Source organism: Carcharodon carcharias, chromosome 28, assembly GCF_017639515.1.
Source record: "Carcharodon carcharias isolate sCarCar2 chromosome 28, sCarCar2.pri, whole genome shotgun sequence".
NCBI lineage: Eukaryota > Metazoa > Chordata > Chondrichthyes > Lamniformes > Lamnidae > Carcharodon > Carcharodon carcharias.
The window spans coordinates 18152177-18169849 of record NC_054494.1 but is presented as its reverse complement, the minus strand read 5'-3'; the positions used below and the strand labels follow the sequence as shown (position 1 = coordinate 18169849).

The following is a 17673-nucleotide window of genomic DNA, read 5'->3' as shown; positions in this document are numbered from 1 at the left end:
AGAATAAATAGAAAAAAAATGCAGTTGCACCTTCAATTATGTCAGATCCCAATCCAAATGTCCCTGGACTTCAGGCCTTTGACTCGTGTTCAGAAATGCTGGTCTAGCCAATGACGAACACACCCCATGAAATAATTTAAAAATAGTAGCCGCTTGGTAATGCAGAACGTGATTATTGTTGAAAAAAGAGACATGCTGTCAAAGGTTTTTATCTTGCACTCATCAGGACAGATTCGCAAGAATACCAAATCTCAAAGGCAACAACAATTTATACAGCATGAGAAGAACCTGCTATATGGTTGGCAATTGGGCTCTGACTGATAGAGGCGTCACCATGGAGAATACACCAGGAAACCTTTAACTGCCAAGCTTCTGTTTAAATTCAAATCAGGCAAGCCGGCTCTGATTGGTCAAAGCTTTTGTTTAATTGAAAAATGTGCAATACATGGACATATTTTTTCCGTTTGCAAACGGCAAGGCCCTGTATGAGAATATATATAGCTTCCAGCAGCGTAAGTGAGCCACACTGCAAGCCAGACTAATCATTTTAAATTGGTTGTCAGTGTAATTCTTAGCACAATCGGGATTGTTTAGAAAGTGCTGCCCAATCATGGAATCACATCTAATGTTGGGCACTATTCTACATTTTGCAAGCAGGGCTGATTGAGTATAGTCCTTTGTCTGTTGCAAACCGTCGTGCTGTTTGATACGATGCAGCAGTCACTGGGACATATGGCCTACATACCTGACATACCACTGGCACTGGAATTCATTGTACCACATTACTTATTGTGTGGTAGGCTGAATGTCTTTTATGCTTCACAGCAGCGTCCTGTTAATGGAGAATACTATTTGTGTTGCTACTGTATAGTAGCAGCGTGAAACAGCTGGCTTTGCCTGCTGCTCAAATCCTAGAGACACCTTACCCTTCCAGGGTAATCTGAGGTGGACTGGACACTTCTTAGGACCAAAAGTGGTGGCTTTCGGCTCATTCATGAGCTCGTGGATATACTGAGAGCAATAATGGGGTAGCCATTATCCTGCAGGGCAACTTTGATGCACCCTATTTTGGCATCAAGCTTGCAGAGTGAGCAAATGGCTCACACACTATGAGATTGCCAATAGGGCCAATCTTATAGCTCGTGGAACTGTAGGAATCCCAACGCGTGTATTGACCAGTGAAGGTAGGCTTGCAGAGGACAGCATTAGAGAACCCATTGGGAGATTTCTCAATTAGCACATTGAGGAAAGGGAGCTTGTTTGACTGTTACATTTCAAAGATGAACTTGAGCAAAGATGGAGCCCATTATGGTGTGTAAGGAAATTCTTAGATGCAGCTGCAGATTCAAATATAATAAATGTATCATCTTTGTATCACAGATATGCAGGGAAGGAAGATAGGGGGCATCAAAGACATGTTTCTCATGGAAACAGCCTAGCCTCAAGGGGATCCCATGGTAACACCATCTCTTTGGGCATACATGGTGTCATTAAAACTGAACGCAAGTTACTGAGCTCAAAAGTTCAATGAATACAGATTCAGACAATGGAGGCATGTCTAGATCGCTGTGATATAATGACATGGTGCAAATGTCGATGGCTTCCTTGAGCGATACAAGGAAAAAGCTTAGCAGTTAACTGTTCCCTGGTGCATTCTCCATGACAATGCCTCTACCAATCAGAGTCCTCTTGCCAAACAATCAGCAGTCTCTTCTCATGCAGTATAAATTGTTGTTCCCTCTGACATCTGGTATTCTTGCGAATCTGTGCTGATGAGTGCAAGTCAAAAAGCTTCAACAGCAGGTGTCATTTTTTTAAAAACAAAAAAAAAAAATTCTCATTGAGACATACAAGACTCTGAAGGGGTTCACATCGTAGACATGGAGAGGCAGTTTCCCCTGGCTGGATAACCTAGAATACGGAGCCACAGTCTCTGGATAAGGAGTCAATCATTTAGGACTGGGAAGAGGGAAAATTTCTTCATTCAAAGGATTGTGAGCTTTTGAAATTCTCTACCCCAGGACGTTGTGGATACTCCATTGTTAAATACATTTAAGGCTGAGGTGGACAACTTTTGATCTCTCAGATAATCAAAGGATATGGGGAGCAGGTGGGAAGGTGGAATTGAGGGCATGGGTCACCCATGATCATATTAAATGGCAGAGCAGGCTTGAGAGGCTCTATGGTCTACTCCTGCTTTCCTATTTTTTATGTTCTTTGTTCTTACCTTCTTCTGTAATTAGAGAGGTAGTAGAGGCATTTGAACTGTCTCCAAGCTGGGCAGTTTTAAAAATCAGCCCCATAATTACTGCTGATGATGGAATTGTATTTGAAGAAAAACAGACCTGCATTTCTGTAGCACCTTTCACAACCTCAGGATATCCCAAACTGCTTTATAGCCAATGAAGCACGTTTTGAAGTGTATTCACTGTCATAGCGTAGGGAACTATTTGTGTCAACAAGGTAGGGCTCTGCTGTAACACTCCTGTGGTTGAATACCCTGCTGTTACTACTGTCTAGACATACAGAATGGTTGCATAATCAAAGTACTGGCGAGTTGCCAGTACCCATGGAAACAGATTCCACTGTGAGATGCTGCCTTTAGAGGGTGAAAACAAGGAGGAGAAAGCAGAGGGGTAAAAATAACATCCCAATTAGACTGTAGTTTTGGCCTAGATAAGCTGGGTGTTTTGTGTTGAACTAGTGCCAACCATAGAGTATTACTGACAGCAGTAATAAGGCCACAAGGAAAGGGGATATCTTGCAGGACTTTGTGCTGCACAACAATTGAAGATTGTATAAATTTCGAAAGCGTGGATTTCATTTCATTTCTGTAGATAGATGACTCTCCTGGTCTTCTCCCGGTCTTATCTTTCCTAGAAATTGGACTAGCGGTCAGAGGCAGATGAAATGAGTGCTCTGCATTCGTTTAGTAATGCTTTTGCATGACGAACATCTGTGCCTCTTTCTCCTTCCTGTTTAGCTTTTGTTCCCTACTGTTACTCCTAATCCAGCTGGAGACCCCATGATTGGCGAAGTCGAGAGGGAATCCAACTCGGCCACACTTAGTTTTGGCTAAAGGCTCACAAATCCCTGGGAAAAGCGTAGTCTCTAGTATCATCAGATTTTCAGAGAGCTGGTCCATTATATACGAGCAAACGGACAAGGAGCAGGAGTAGGCCATTCAGCCCCTCAAGCCTGCTCTGCCATTTAATAAGATCTTGGTTGCTCTGATAGTAACCTGAAACCTGCATCCCACCTACTGCCGATAACCTATCACCCCCCCCCCCCCCCCCCCCCCGCCCCTTGCTTACCAAGAAGCTATCCACCTCTGCCTTAAAAATATTCAAAGAGTCTGTTTCCACCACCTTTTTCAGGAAGAGAGTTCCAAAGACTCACGAGCCTCAGGGAGCAGCTGACACCGGGAACACCATGTGTCTGATGAAAATGGCCCTCCATTGGTGCAAAACCTCAATTGAAAAATCATTGAAAAAAAAGCGCTTAAATTCAAAACAAAAACAAAAAAATAGCTGGAAAAACTCAGCAGGTCTGACAGCACCTGTGGAGAGGAAGGCAGAGTTAACGTTTCGAGTCTGTTAAACTCAAAATCATTTTCCTTTCCTAACAGCACTGTGGGTGTACCTACACCACATGCACTGCAGCGGTTCAAGAAGACAGCTCACCACCGCCTTCTCAAGGGCAATTGGGGAAAGGCAATAAAAATGCTGGCCCAGCCAGCGATGCCCCCATCCCGTGAAAGAATATAAAATAAATTGATTAAGTAAATAAGGAGAAACTGTTTCTGCTAGCAGGTAGATCAGTAGGTCAACAGCAAAAGAACCAGGGGGCAAGATGAGATTTTTTTTTTATTCACACAGCCAGTTAGCGTGATCCGGAATGCATTGCCTGAAAGAGTAGTGAAAACACTTTCAAAGGGTAACTTTCAGAAGGAAATTGGATAAATACTTCAATGGGAAAACCTGGAGGGGAATACAGGGGAGTGGAACTCATCGGACAGGCGTTTCAAAGAGCCAGCACAGGCACAATGGGCCAAATGGCCTCTACGTGTGCTGAAGGATTCTACGATACAATATGTGGAGCTGCTCTGTCGCCCCACTCGACACATAAGTCATGTCTGTAAAAGCTCACTGCACAAATGAGCAGAAAATGAGCCAAACACAAAAATGAATTCATCCTGGAAAAAAAATTCAACCTCTCAACGCTAAACTGTATCAGATGTGTAACTGGATCAGTCAGCACAATCCAATTGGCTGTTGCTCCTGAGTGGTTTATAATTACAATAATAAGACAAATTAAGACTAGCTTATAGCACATAAGTCTGACATTTCTACAGGCCAAGCTGGTAGTTAGTAAATAATGAGACATTAAATTGATCCATTTAGACGAACAATTAACAGATTAGCATTTGCAAAGGTGAGAGTGGAGGTTATTAATCACCACTTAAATCTGCATTATACTCATGGACAAGGCCAGACCCATTTAACCCTAGCACTACCAGCAACTCCAGGGAATTCTATGTCCCTTGGCTCAGCCAACTCTACCTTCAGTTTTCCCACTGTGACAATGAAAAATCGTAATAATTTTACTTAGTTGTCAAAAGCAACTATATTGCTGCATTATCATTGTGAAAATACTCACTTTAAACATTTCTAAATTACAAAATAATTACATAGAATTTGCAGCACAGAAATAGCCTATTCCGCTAACACATCAATGCTGGGTGTTTATGTTCCACATGAGCCTCCTATACCTTATCTATATAACATTTTTATAATCATCAACATGAAATGTTCCCTCTCTTTTTCCCTCCACAGAGGCTGCCTTGCTGGTTCAGTATTATCCAGCACTTTCTGTTTTTATTGAGCCCCAACATCTGCAGTATTTTGCATCTGCAAACCTCCTATTCCTCTCTCCCTCGTGCGTTTATCTAGTTTCCCCTTTAAATACCTACACGCTATCCGCCTCAACTACTCCTTAAGGTAATAAATTCCACATGCCACAATACACTTCTTTAAAATTTCTCGTTCTACACCTTGTTGTGCCCCATTTCTTCTGTTTGACAACTCTTGCACTTTTTACCATTGTAAATTTAATTTGACATTAGCTCTGAACAAGGTTCCACAGTTTGGCCTGATTGTTCTTCATTACTTTTGCCTGTTCCTTGCAATAGCCGCTGATGTGACGTGGTTTATTTAAGCGAGCTGTGAGGGATGAATAGCGAACAGTGAACAGCCAAGGAGAAACAGAAAATGGTCAAATTTCTCCTGGCGATCTGAAGGTAATCATGAGGGTGCAATTATTACATCCTCCGTTATTCAGTTGCTTTCCACTGATGTCACCCCCACACTCTCATCCAGACTGTTTCCACAAACTCCCATAAATTACTTGGAATCTACAACACAGAAACAGGCCTTTTGGCCCGACGGCTCTATGCTGGTTTTGATGCTCCATAGGAGCCTTTTCCCACCTTCTTCCAGCTCCGACCTGAAACGTCAACTTTTGTTGCCCTCTCCACAGATGGTGCCTGACTTGCTGCGTAATCCAGCATTTTCTGCTTTTCATTCAGACTTCCAGCATCTCCAATATTTCACTTTGGTATCCGTCTGACCCTATCTGGTTTTGAAGAGCTGCGTTTTACTTGCCTGGCTGTAACCTTCGAGCCCTTTCAAACAACGTCTGTACATTCAGATAAAAGCAAAATACTGCAGATGCTGGAAACCTGAAATGAAAACAGTAAATGCTTGGAAAAACTCAGCAGGTTTGGCAGCATCTGTGGAGAGAGAAACAGAGTTAATATTTCAAGTCTGTATGACTCTCGGAGCCATACGGACTCAAAACGTTGATTCTGTTTCTCTCTCCACAGATGCTGCCAGACCTGCTGAGATTTTCCAGCATTTTCTGTTTACATATTCAGCTTCTTTTTCAAGCTGTTAATCATGATAGCAACATTTCCTTTCTGATGAAGTCCAGCTGAGGGTCCACAGACTGCTAAAACCACTAGCGTTTAAATATAGGCCGTGTTTTCTCATGGGGTAGCAGCTAAAGCACCAGGTGAAACACTCAGAAGCACAAGTGTCAATGTTAGGGCATTTTGAGACCATGTTGGGGTATCAGAGTGATTTGAGGCCTCAGAAGTTGGTCGTCCCTGCCCTTTTGTGAGTTGTGCTAAGCCCGTGTAAGGCAGGGTGACCAGCCATCTTGAATTTCGGACTTTGGCCTTCTGTCCTGGCTCAGGCCTTCCTGGGTTGTGCTTTTTGCTCCCAGCAGGCCATGTTTTTGTGCATGGTTCGGGCACAGCAGGTTCGCGGCCTGTGTTTGGGGATGTACTGCAGGCGTTTGGAGACGGAGGGGGGGGCGCTTGATCGGACAGGTAGCAGCAGCATGAGAACCAAGAGGGGTCAGTGCCCCAACCCCACTCTGAGAGGTTCTCCGCCGCTCAGACAAGTTTGCCAGCACATCCCTCCCCTACCCGCCCTTCACCTGCAACTGCGTGGCAAAGTGTCTATAATTGTTTCAACCAGAGTTGGTTACCCTGGGGTAAGGGTGCTCAGGGACATGCGTATGGTCAATGGTGGAGTCAGCAAATTTTCGGTGGCGATGGTGGAAGTGTTACAACCTCGAGGGACAACTGCTGCTTACGGGCTCAGTATCCTTCCGGAAATGTTTCCTTTCAGCTGACATAAGGAAGACAGTGGGAAAATCACCCTCATGCATTCTTTCCCTCATTGAAGTTGAAGATGAGAGGCTCTTGTGAGCATCTGAAGAGAAAAGCACTGGGCTGCGAGGCATGAGGAAATGGGCAGAGAGAATCGCCTGTGGGCAGATAACTACAACAAAGTCAAGTGTGAGATCAGGAATGCTGTGCACTCTCAACACTCGCCAATCTGCATCTTAGAAAGCTGAGCCATGAGTTCCTGGCATCTCACCGAGAATCATTTAATTTTGAGCATTAATACACAGAGCCGCAGTGTGGGTCATATTAATCGCAGAGTGACAGATCAACTCCCTGAAGCAAGAAATATCTGCCACTGGTGTATCCTGAAGATCAGCTACAGGAAATATTGACTGTAGTCCGGGACTGTGCCTTGTCCCTACCTTCTTAGCATCTGGTGTGTTGAGGACAGGCAACCTAGAGAAGGATGGCAGCCAATAAAGGAAACCAAAAGAGGTCAACACTGAAGTCAGGCAGCAGGTTAACAAGTACTTACCATCCGATGCAGTCGGATGAATTCTTGAGCATCTCCTTTAGCCCAAGGAGGAAGTATCACATCTCCTAGGGTAGTCCCATCCTGCATGGAACCTGCAAATATTTTGGGCACATGGTTGAAGTAATAAGTCTTTACTTGTTAATGTGGACAAATGTGTGATCATCCACTTCAGACGTAAAATGGATAGAACAGGGTACTTTCTAAATGGTGAAAATTTAGAAACAGTGGAGGTCCAAAGATATTTGGAGGTCCATGTGTGTGGATCAATATGGGCAAGTTCAGAAAATAATCAAAAAAACTGATGGAATGCTGACCTTATTGTCCAGAGGACTGGAAAACATAAGTGTAGAAGGTACGCTACAGCTACACAAAGCCCTGTTTAGACCACATCTAGAGTGCTACGAGCAGTTCTGGCCACCACACCTTAGGAAGGATACATTGACGTTGGAGGGAGTGCTGTATAGATTTACCGGGAGGATACCTGGATTCCAAGGGTTAAATTACGAGGAGAGGTTACATGAACTAGTGTCCTATTCCCTGGGAAATACAAGGGTTGTGGTATTTTGATGGAAAGTTGGAAAATATTAAGGCAAATTGAAAGGGTGGACAGGGAAACTATTCCTGCTGGTTGGGCAATCTAAGACAAAGGGACATTGTCTATAACTTAGAGCCAAACTTTTCAGGAGTGATGTTAGGAAACACTTCTACACACAAAAGGTAGTAAAAGTTTGGAACTCTCTTCTACAAACTAATGATTGATGCTAAGTTGATTCTTAATTTTAAATGTAAGATTTTAGTTAACCAAAACTATCAAGGATTACAGGGTAAAGGTGGGTATATGGCATTAGGTCACAGATCAACCATGATCTCAGTGAATAGTGGAACTGGCTCGAGGGCCTTCTCTGGTTCCTATATTCTTTCTATGAAACTTCCTTACATAACAGGAAGCAATAGATCTTGTCTGAATTCAAATGAGACACTTATGTCAGAAGAGCAGAGCCAACACTGAGTGATGATTAACCAACCCATCTTCCGTGTTATGCTGGCAGCTTTCTCATGCATCCTGCAAGCTGTGACAGATGCACTCACCCCACTTCTGATCAAAGGAAAGACAAAAGTACCATTTGGATTTAATTTCACCATTTTACTACGGAGGGGTAACCTCAAATAGGATAAGGATGTCAAGGAGCAGGTCTTTGCATGATGGGAACCTGGCTATGGAAGTTAATGGTTCTGTGTGATTTTGTGTCCATTAGAATTAACCAATCAACTCAAATCAAACGCTCAAATTTTGGTACTCGTGTCCCCCACATGTGCTCCTGTCGGCTGTAGCTCTGCCCTTTGAGTGCTAACTCAGAGAATGGGCTCCATAATAAAAAGCAGGTTCAGCGACAACACCAAAAATGGCATGAAATATACACAATATTTAAAATCTCACATTAGGTTAAAATAATTTTAATTAACAATAAAATGCGACTTTAAAAAAATCTACTCTTTCCTGTTATATATGTGGGTAAGTTTTTCAAAACTGTGTCTTCAGCATAATTGATTTTAATTGACAGACATCAGGCCCACTGAGGTTGGTACTGTCCCCTCCACACTTTGTGTCCGCCCTGGAAAATCTAGTCTGCAACTTGTTAAGAGTTACTGAGGAGTTGAGCAAAGCTCCCAACTTGGACACTGGATTTCATTAAAAAGATAGGTTTGGTGCTTGGCAATACTTAGGAGGAAAATGCACATTGTACAATGTAAATCTTCCTTAGCTCTGTGACTGGCAAAAATCTTCTCAACTCCACATAAAAAGATTTATAACCAATTGCAGTTATGCACCTGGGACTGGAGTTCAGATCTTCAAAAAAGCTTTGGCCCCCCTGCCCTGTCTGTTTCTCGTGATTCAAGTACACACTAAATACCACATGGGATGATATAAAGAGCAAGGATTCCTGGTCAACACCTTCCACTCAATCAATGCCACCAAAAACAAGTTAACTGGCCCTTCATCTCATTTGCTTTGTGCACGCAAGTTGGCTGCCTCGCTTACAGCGGGCGCACTCCAAATAATTCGAGGCATCCTAGAAGAGATTTATAAATTCAACCCTTTTTCGCTTACGTACCAAATTCAAGACGGTTCTGATTAAGCAGGAAATCAGGCAGGTAGAAGAAGTCTGGGATCAGCTCTCTGACATCGCTCATGTTGTCTTTGGAGGACGACTCCCACTCTTTCCTGATGCTGAAAAACATCCTGTCCGCCACGTCGAAACTGCCCCCCTGAAAACATTCAACATTTCAACATCCTGTCCGCCACGTCGAGAATGCCCCCCCCCACCTCCCCGAAAACATTCAACATTCTGTCCGGCTCTTCCAAAATATCCCCCCAAAAACATTCAACGCTTCAACATCCTGTCCATGACTCCAGAACTCCCCTCCCCCCCAAAACAGTCAACGTTTCTCGTCATTTTTGCCCCTCCCCCACCCCGTTCAATCTTTCCATTCATGTACTTTGAAAAGTATTGCGGAACTGTCAACTTTAGCTTCTGAGACTCATTCATTCAGGGTTGCCAACTCTCCTTGGATGCATTCCTGGAGGTTTCATTACATGATCACTTGCTTCCAACTACCCTGTCCAATCCTACCCCCCTTTCCCCCGACTGCAATTTTTTTTTTATAACTAGAGTGTACAAGGAAAACAATAAAATAAAACAATGCCTTTATTAATTAGATTTTTCTCCCGGGTTGCTCACAGCAGTGCCCTAGATATTAATCTTTAATTCCTGGGGTCTCCAGGATAATCCTAGAAGGTTGACAACCCTGTTTACAGCGGAAAGTCAGTCACAAAGGTATTTACATGGAGTGTACAGCACAGAACCAAGGCATTGAACCCAACTGGTCTGTGCCGGTGTTTATTCTCCACCTAAGCCATCTCCCAGCCTACTTCATCCCAGCCTATAAGCATAACCTTTGCCCCTCATGTGACTATCTAGTTTCACCTTAAGTGCATCGGCTCACTTGCTGCTGAAACCCTCATCCATACTTTTGTTACCTCAACACTTGAATATTCCAATGCACTCCTGGCCAGTCCCCTACAGTCTACACTCCATAAATTTGAGGGCATCCAAAACTCTTCTGCCTGCTCCAAGTCTCACTCAACAATCACCCCTGTGCTCGCTGACCTAATAGGCGCCCAGTTAAGCAACGCCTCGGCTTTCCAAAATTCTCATCCTTGTTTTCAAATCCCTCCATGTCTTTGCCCCTCCCTATATCTCCAGCCTCACAACCCTCTGAGATATCTGCACTCATCTAAACCTGGTCTCTTAAGCATCCCCAATTTAATTGTTCCACCATTGGCAGCCCTGCCTTCAGCTATCTAGGCTCTAAAGTTCCGAAATTCCTGGAAAATCTCTTTGTCTTTCTATCCTCTTTGACCAAGCTTTTGACTATCTGCCCTAATGTTGCCTGATATGGGTTGGACAAGGTTTGGTTTTGCTTGATTCTGCTCCTGTGAAGCGCCTCGGGATGTCCATTAAAGGTGCTTCATAAATATGCGTTGTTCTTGTATTTGCTTCAACCATCCCTTGCAGCAGTGAGTTCTATGTTTTTACTATTCGTTGGGTAAAGAAGTTTTTCCTGACCCCTTGCTTGGGACACAAGTGGATACATTTTCTCTACGTCTACCCTATGAAACTCTTCTATTTACCTTAAAGACCTCGTCAGATCAACACTCAGTCTTCCCCTTTCTAGAGAGAAGAACCCAGCCTGTTCCACCTTTAGCTGATATGTATATACTCTCAAGTTCTGATTTCATTTCAAGGAGAAGCTTTCATCATTATTGGACCAAAGTGAACAACAATGAAAGAAATATACATTATCATGAAATATTTCCATTTTAGTAAAACATTTATTTTGTTTTCATTCTTGACACTTAGGCAGGCTTGAAATCTAGCTTGAGAATCAGTGTGTCCTTTCTTTGTGCATCAGTGACCCTTAACTTGTATTTATTTAGTGTCTTTAACATAATAACATTCCAAATTGCTTCACAGGATCATTATCCAAGAAAATTTGACACTGAGCCACATAAGAAGCTATTAGGACAGATGACCAAAAGCTTGGTCAAAGAGGTTAAGTATTAAGGAACATCTTAAAGAAGCAGAGATAGGTAGAGAGGCAGAGATGTTTAGGGAGAGAATTTCAGTGCCTATAGAGCCAAAGACTGAAAGCACCATTGGTGGCACAGCTGAAATCGAGGATGCACAAGAGGCCAGAATTGGAGCAGCACAGAGATCTCAGGGTGGTCTGGCTGGAAGAGGATGCAGAGAGAGGAAGGGACTTGGAAACAATGCTGAGACTGCAGAATGTTTTGAGTTAATAGTCTTTCTTGTACCCCAGAATGAAAAAACTGTACAAACTGGGAAATGAGGAAATTGGTCTGAACTGGCCTTGTATACTTTAAAATTGAACACCAGTAAAAATAGGAAATAAGAGTACAGGTTTGAACTGTTTTCCCTATCTTGGAGTCAATGATAGATGGATAATAGTGTCCATTCTAACCTGACCTGCATCTGTTTTGTACCTGAAATGGGTTTAATCCGGTGTGCTATTTACCTCTGTCGCCTCAGCCAGTGGAGACTTCAGTCTTGGTCTTGATTAACAGATGGATTGAGTAATCACAGAGGCTTCTGTTTTGTCTTGCATTGAGTACATCTAACTGCAGGCAGCCATCATTGAATGAACTTTATTTACATCTCCCCAACAGAGAGGGAAATATAACAAGATGCTCAGATCATGCAGTTTCAGTTACTTGATTCCTTTTGGTTTTGTTATTTTGATTTGACACATTATAATTTCATATTTTTATAAATACAGGGTATGGGGGCCAGCTCTGGTGGCTAAAGTATCGGATAGTCAAGCCTGAGACCACTGCCTCATTCCCCTATCAGAGAAGAGAAGCAACCCCCTCCTCCAGGACCAGTTTCTTGATTGTAATGGGGATTTGGGTCTCAAAGCGTCTAGTGTCAGGTCTCAACTTGTGTGGGCTCTTGGGACTCGGAGGTTTCAGGATATACAGGTTTCCAGGAAAAAAAATGGGAGATTTTGGGGCAGGAGGGGAACTGGGAAAGCAAAAAAATCCCTAAAGATTATGGAATGTTGTACTGGCGAGAAAAAGTTAATTGATTTCGCATGGATGAACACACTGGAACTCATGGGCAGTGGAACTGAGAGTGGACTTTTACACTCAGTAAATAAAATCAGTGCAGCACTGTTGTACAGTTTAACACTATAAACCCACAATCTGTTAAACAAAATAAAGTAATTAGATGACAGTGTCTGTTTTGTGACCACAACTAGGTCAATGTCACCAGAAGTGATTACCCCATTCCTCCTTGGTCATTAATCTTCCCAGTGCTACTGTTAAGATGTGAATATCAAATTCCATTCTAATCTATTGCTAATACTCTTCCAGGTCTTTTCTCTGTTTCCTTCTGGTGGCTGATTGTAACCTCCCCATTCGCTTTTTATTATATTTGAGCCTCTTTCTCTAACACCTCCAGGCCACTTTTATTAAATTTTACCGGCTACATTCAGCTCCTCCTAAGCCAAGTTTTATTACATTTTATTGTCTTCTTGCAGCTCCTCCAGGCAGTCTTCGTTTTTTTGGTTGGTTTTTACACTTTCCCTTTAACTCTCCATGGCCATGGTTAAGAAAGCTTCAGAACACTCGCTGGACAACAATTTTGCTGGCTTCTTAGGCTTTCAGCTGTCTCATTGGTAAGAAAAGAGTGTTAGCTTTAAATCCCTTATCATACATTGCCCCTGTCAAGATTATAACACTCCCAGCTACTTACTGTCTGCAGTTTAATATTATTGATACCATGTGTATAGATTAAGATAAGGATCTTATAACTCTTTGTATTCTATTCCTTTTCAGTTTATACTTTTGCATCCTGGTTAGAATAAATACTAAAATGACACATTGCATTTAATGTCATGCTATTGCAAAGTAATGAGTACATTAATTTACAAACTGGAATATTTATTCTCTATTAGAATTATTAGAAAAATACATTTTCAGGTATCATTTTGAGGATATGCAGTGTCACGGTGGCACAGAAGAAATTTGGAATAATTTCCATCTGAACCATTTATCATTCACTTCTCAATACTAGAGCCTGCCTAAATCTTACTGTTTTGGACTGTGGTCACACTGTCTCCTATAACAGAACGCACAAAGGGACAAAATTAATCTTGTTACATACATGTAACCCCAGCTATACTTGTCATGATGGGGACCGACCGATGATTATCCTCTGCAAGTTCCAGCCACAATGACGAAGCTCAAAGCTTGTATGGGGTCTGTTGATGTTACACAGAGTATGACTCTACACTGATAATTTATTAACTGAAAATGTCTCAGGTCCTTCAACATACCATCTGCGTGGACTTGGTCTTGCACTGGCCTGCAGTTATACTGCAGGTGTGAAACCCACGCAGTGGAGACTACCTCCTGGAGGTACTTTCACGCCTCTGGCCTTCATTTCAGTCAAACTACCAGCTGACTCTTTAGTTATACTACCAGCTCCGTCTTGATGCACATCCCAAACCATTGCTCAATAGCACAGAAGTGATGGTACAGGGGCTTTTAAACTGAAAATACTGGGGTCTGGGCTTCTTCTTCCTTGTTGGTAAGGGCACCTGCTTGAACTTCCTGTGTCTACTGCATCCTGACAAGTCAACATGCTCAGACACAGGAAGAGGGAAAAAACAAAAAAACTGCGGATGCTGGAAATCCAAAACAAAAACAGAATTACCTGGAAAAACTCAGCAGGTCTGGCTGCATCGGCGGAGAAGAAAAGAGTTGATGTTTCAAGTCCTCATGACCCTTCAACAGAACTAGGTGAATCCAAGGAAGGGGTGAAATATAAGCTGGTTTATGGTGTGTGGGGGGTGGAGGGGGGGTTTGGGTGGGGGGAGAGAAGTGGAGGGGGGTGTGTGGTTGTGGGGACAAACAAGCAGTGATAGAAGCAGATCATCAAAAGATGTCACAGACAACAGAACAAAAGAACACAGAGGTGTTAAAGTTGGTGATATTATCTAAATGAATGTGCTAATTAAGAATGGATGGTAGGGCACTCAAGGTATAGCTCTAGTGGGGGTGGGGGGAGCATTAAAGTTTTAAAAATATTTTAAAATAATGGAAATAGATGGGAAAAGAAATATCTATATAATTTATTGGAAAAAACAAAAGGAAGTGGGAAGAAACAGAAAGGGGGTGGGGATGGAGGAGGGAGTTCAAGACCTAAAGTTGTTGAATTCAATATTCAGTCCGGAAGGCTGTAAACTGCCTAGTCGGAAGATGAGGTGTTGTTCCTCCAGTTTGCGTTGGGCTTCACTGGAACAATGCAGCAAGCCAAGGACAGACATGTGGGCAAGAGAGCAGGGTGGAGTGTTGAAATGGCAAGCGACAGGGAGGTTTGGGTCATTCTTGTGGACAGACCGCAGGTGTTCTGCAAAGCGGTCGCCCAGTTTACGTTTGGTCTCTCCAATGTAGAGGAGACCGCATTGGGAGCAACGAGTGCAGTAGACTAAGTTGGGGGAAATGCAAGTGAAATGCTGCTTCACTTGAAAGGAGTGTTTGGGCCCTTGGACGGTGAGGAGAGAGGAAGTGAAGGGCAGGTGTTACATCTTTTGTGTGGGCATGGAGTGGTGCCATAGGAGGGGGTTGAGGAGTAGGGGGTGATGGAGGAGTGGACCAGGGTGTCCCGGAGGGAACGATCCCTATGGAATGCCGACAGGGGGGTGAAGGGAAGATGTGTTTGGTGGTGGCATCCTGCTGGAGTTGGCGGAAATGGCGGAGGATGATCCTTTGAATGTGGAGGCTGGTGGGGTGATAAGTGAGGACAAGGGGGACCCTATCATGTTTCTGGGAGGGAGGAGAAGGCGTGAGGGTGGATGCATGGGAGATGGGCCGGACATGGATGAGGGCCCTGTCAACGACCGTGGGTGGAAAACCTCGGTTAAGGAAGAAGGAGGACATGTCAGAGGAACTGTTTTTGAAGATAGCATCATCAGAACAGATGCAACGGAGGCAAAGGAACTGAGAGAATGGGATGGAGTCCTTACAGGAAGCGAGGTGTGAGGAGCTGTAGTCGAGGTAGCTGTGGGAGTCAGTAGGTTTGTAACGGATATTGGTGGACAGTCTATCACCAGAGATTGAGACAGAGAGGTCAAGGAAGGGAAGGGAAGTGTCAGAGATGGACCACATGAAAATGATGGAGGGGTGGAGATTGGAAGCAAAATTAATACATTTTTCCAAGTCCCAACGAGAGCATGAAGCAGCACCGAAGTAATCATCGATGTACTGGAGAAAGAGTTGTGGAAGGGGGCCGGAGTAGGACTGCAACAAGGAATGTTCCACATACCCCATAAAGAGACAGGCATAGCTGGGGCCCATGCGGGTACCCATACCACACCTTTTATTTGGAGGAAGTGAGAGGAGTTCAAGGAGAAATTGTTCAGTGTGAGAACAAGTTCAGCCAGACGGAGGAGAATAGTGGTGGATGGGGATTGTTCGGGCCTCTGTTCGAGGAACAAGCTAAGGACCCTCAGACCATCCTGGTGGGGGATGGAGGTGTAGAGGGATTGGATGTCCATGGTGAAGAGGAAGTGGTTGGGGCCAGGGAACTGGAAATTGTTGATGTGACGTAAGGTGTCAGAGGAATCACGGATGTAGGTGGGAAGGGACTGGACAAGGGGAGAGAGAAGGGAGTCAAGATAACGAGAAATGATTTCTGTGGGGCAGGAGCAAGCTGACACGATCGGTCTACCGGGACAGTTCTGTTTGTGGATTTTGGGTAGGAGGTAGAAGCGGGCCGTCCGAGGTTGGGCGACAGGAAGAGGAAACTCTGTCACAGTTAGATCAAGGGCTTCCAATCTGGTCAGAGCTTCAAATTTTCCGTGGAGAGGTGGTAACACAGACTTGGCAATCCTCCAGGATTGGATTGGAGTCTCCAGGAACTGAAGATCAATCTCCAAGGCACAGCTCTCTGCAACCCCAGGGAAAAATCATTGGGACATTAGAATTTTTTTCTTGTCATTTTCTTTGAACATTTCTCTTTACCAGGTGTAAAAATGTTGAAAATAGGGGGGAGGGGAAGGCTGTTTGGCTGACAGTCAAGCATCATCCGATTGGGTAATGAGTCTTTTTGCTTTCCAATTGGCGTAGGAAGGCAGTACGTCACAAGGATAGATGTGTTGGCCAACTAATGGCTGGAGCGAGGGGGGAAGGGGGTGCAAGTCATGTGATGAAACCTCCAGGAACACATTTAATCACAGTTGGCAACAGACAGGTAGCAAATTACAGGGAAAATACCACCAGGAGGTGTAGACTTCTCTCTCTGTCTCTCTATCCCCTTCCATTTCTACCTCCTATCTCAGACCCTGTTTGCTCTCTCTAATTCCTGTTGATCTCTCTGATCCCTGTTTCAGTCCTATCTTACTCTTTATTTCCTCTCTCTCTCCATCTCCAACCATCGTTAATGTGGCTGCGATTGTGCCACATTTATTTTATCTCTCTCCATTTGCAAGTTGATCTTTGTGTGTTTTGTCACTCTTGCTTCTCCCCTTTTCTGTCTCAGTTTTTTTTCTCTCTGTCCTCTGCTTTGATCCCTCACATTTCCCTCCTACGCATTTCCCTTTTCTCATTGTCTCTATTCATTTTCTTTATAAACATGCGCAGATAATGAACAGTCTCCTGTGACGGAAAGGTTTAACAGCTGCACAGCGCTCCATCTAGTGGATAAGATGAGAACGAACAAATAAAAACCCCAGCTCGAACAGGTTCTCTGGAAAGGTGACTATGGATGTTAAAGCCAAGATAATCTGTATTGAAGAGAAGGGCTCCTTACTTAAAGTATTATAAGTACCAAATGACACAAAATCGAACATTTTAGCCGTCGACAGGAATAGAGAATATTTTGTTCACGCCGATAACACAACCCAACATGATTTTGTCACACTTTTCCAACTAACTTTTGAATGCAGATACGTTTGTGCTACAAAGAGTTGATATGCAGCTGACACCAACAATGCACCAGAGACATGAAATCTAATCATGAAGTGTCAGTGAAGCTGATAGCATGAATTGGCAGCCCACATACACCTTGTGATTAATGATTTTAATAGCTGGATTTTTTTTTTACATCTGTGGATACCTCTTTTTAAGAAGAAGTATTTTTATTAAAGTTTAATAATCATACGCCAACCCCATACAAACAATATTGCGACTTCCCGATCTTAGTGCCTTGGCACTGCGAGGAAACACTGTAGGACAAGAGTTTAATGAATTATTTGAAAGCACCATATGTGGTCTTGGGGGGGGGGGCGCGGAGAGAAGGTTAATAACAACAGCTAAAACACATTTATGTCTTTGGTTAATATTTTTGAAGCAAAA

At 43.4% G+C, this 17673-nt stretch overlaps 1 protein-coding gene across 1 annotated transcript in view; it reads right to left on the bottom strand.

Moving 5' to 3' along the window:
- Positions 1–17673, bottom strand: part of wdfy4 (WDFY family member 4) — a 242631-nt gene that overhangs the window by 33148 nt on the left and 191810 nt on the right. Inside the window, exons 52-53 of the mRNA XM_041176115.1 lie at positions 9344–9497; positions 7230–7321 (exon numbers count right to left, since the gene is read on the bottom strand). Coding sequence (XP_041032049.1) covers positions 7230–7321; positions 9344–9497 — 246 coding nt within the window. The remainder of the gene's footprint in view (positions 1–7229; positions 7322–9343; positions 9498–17673) is intronic.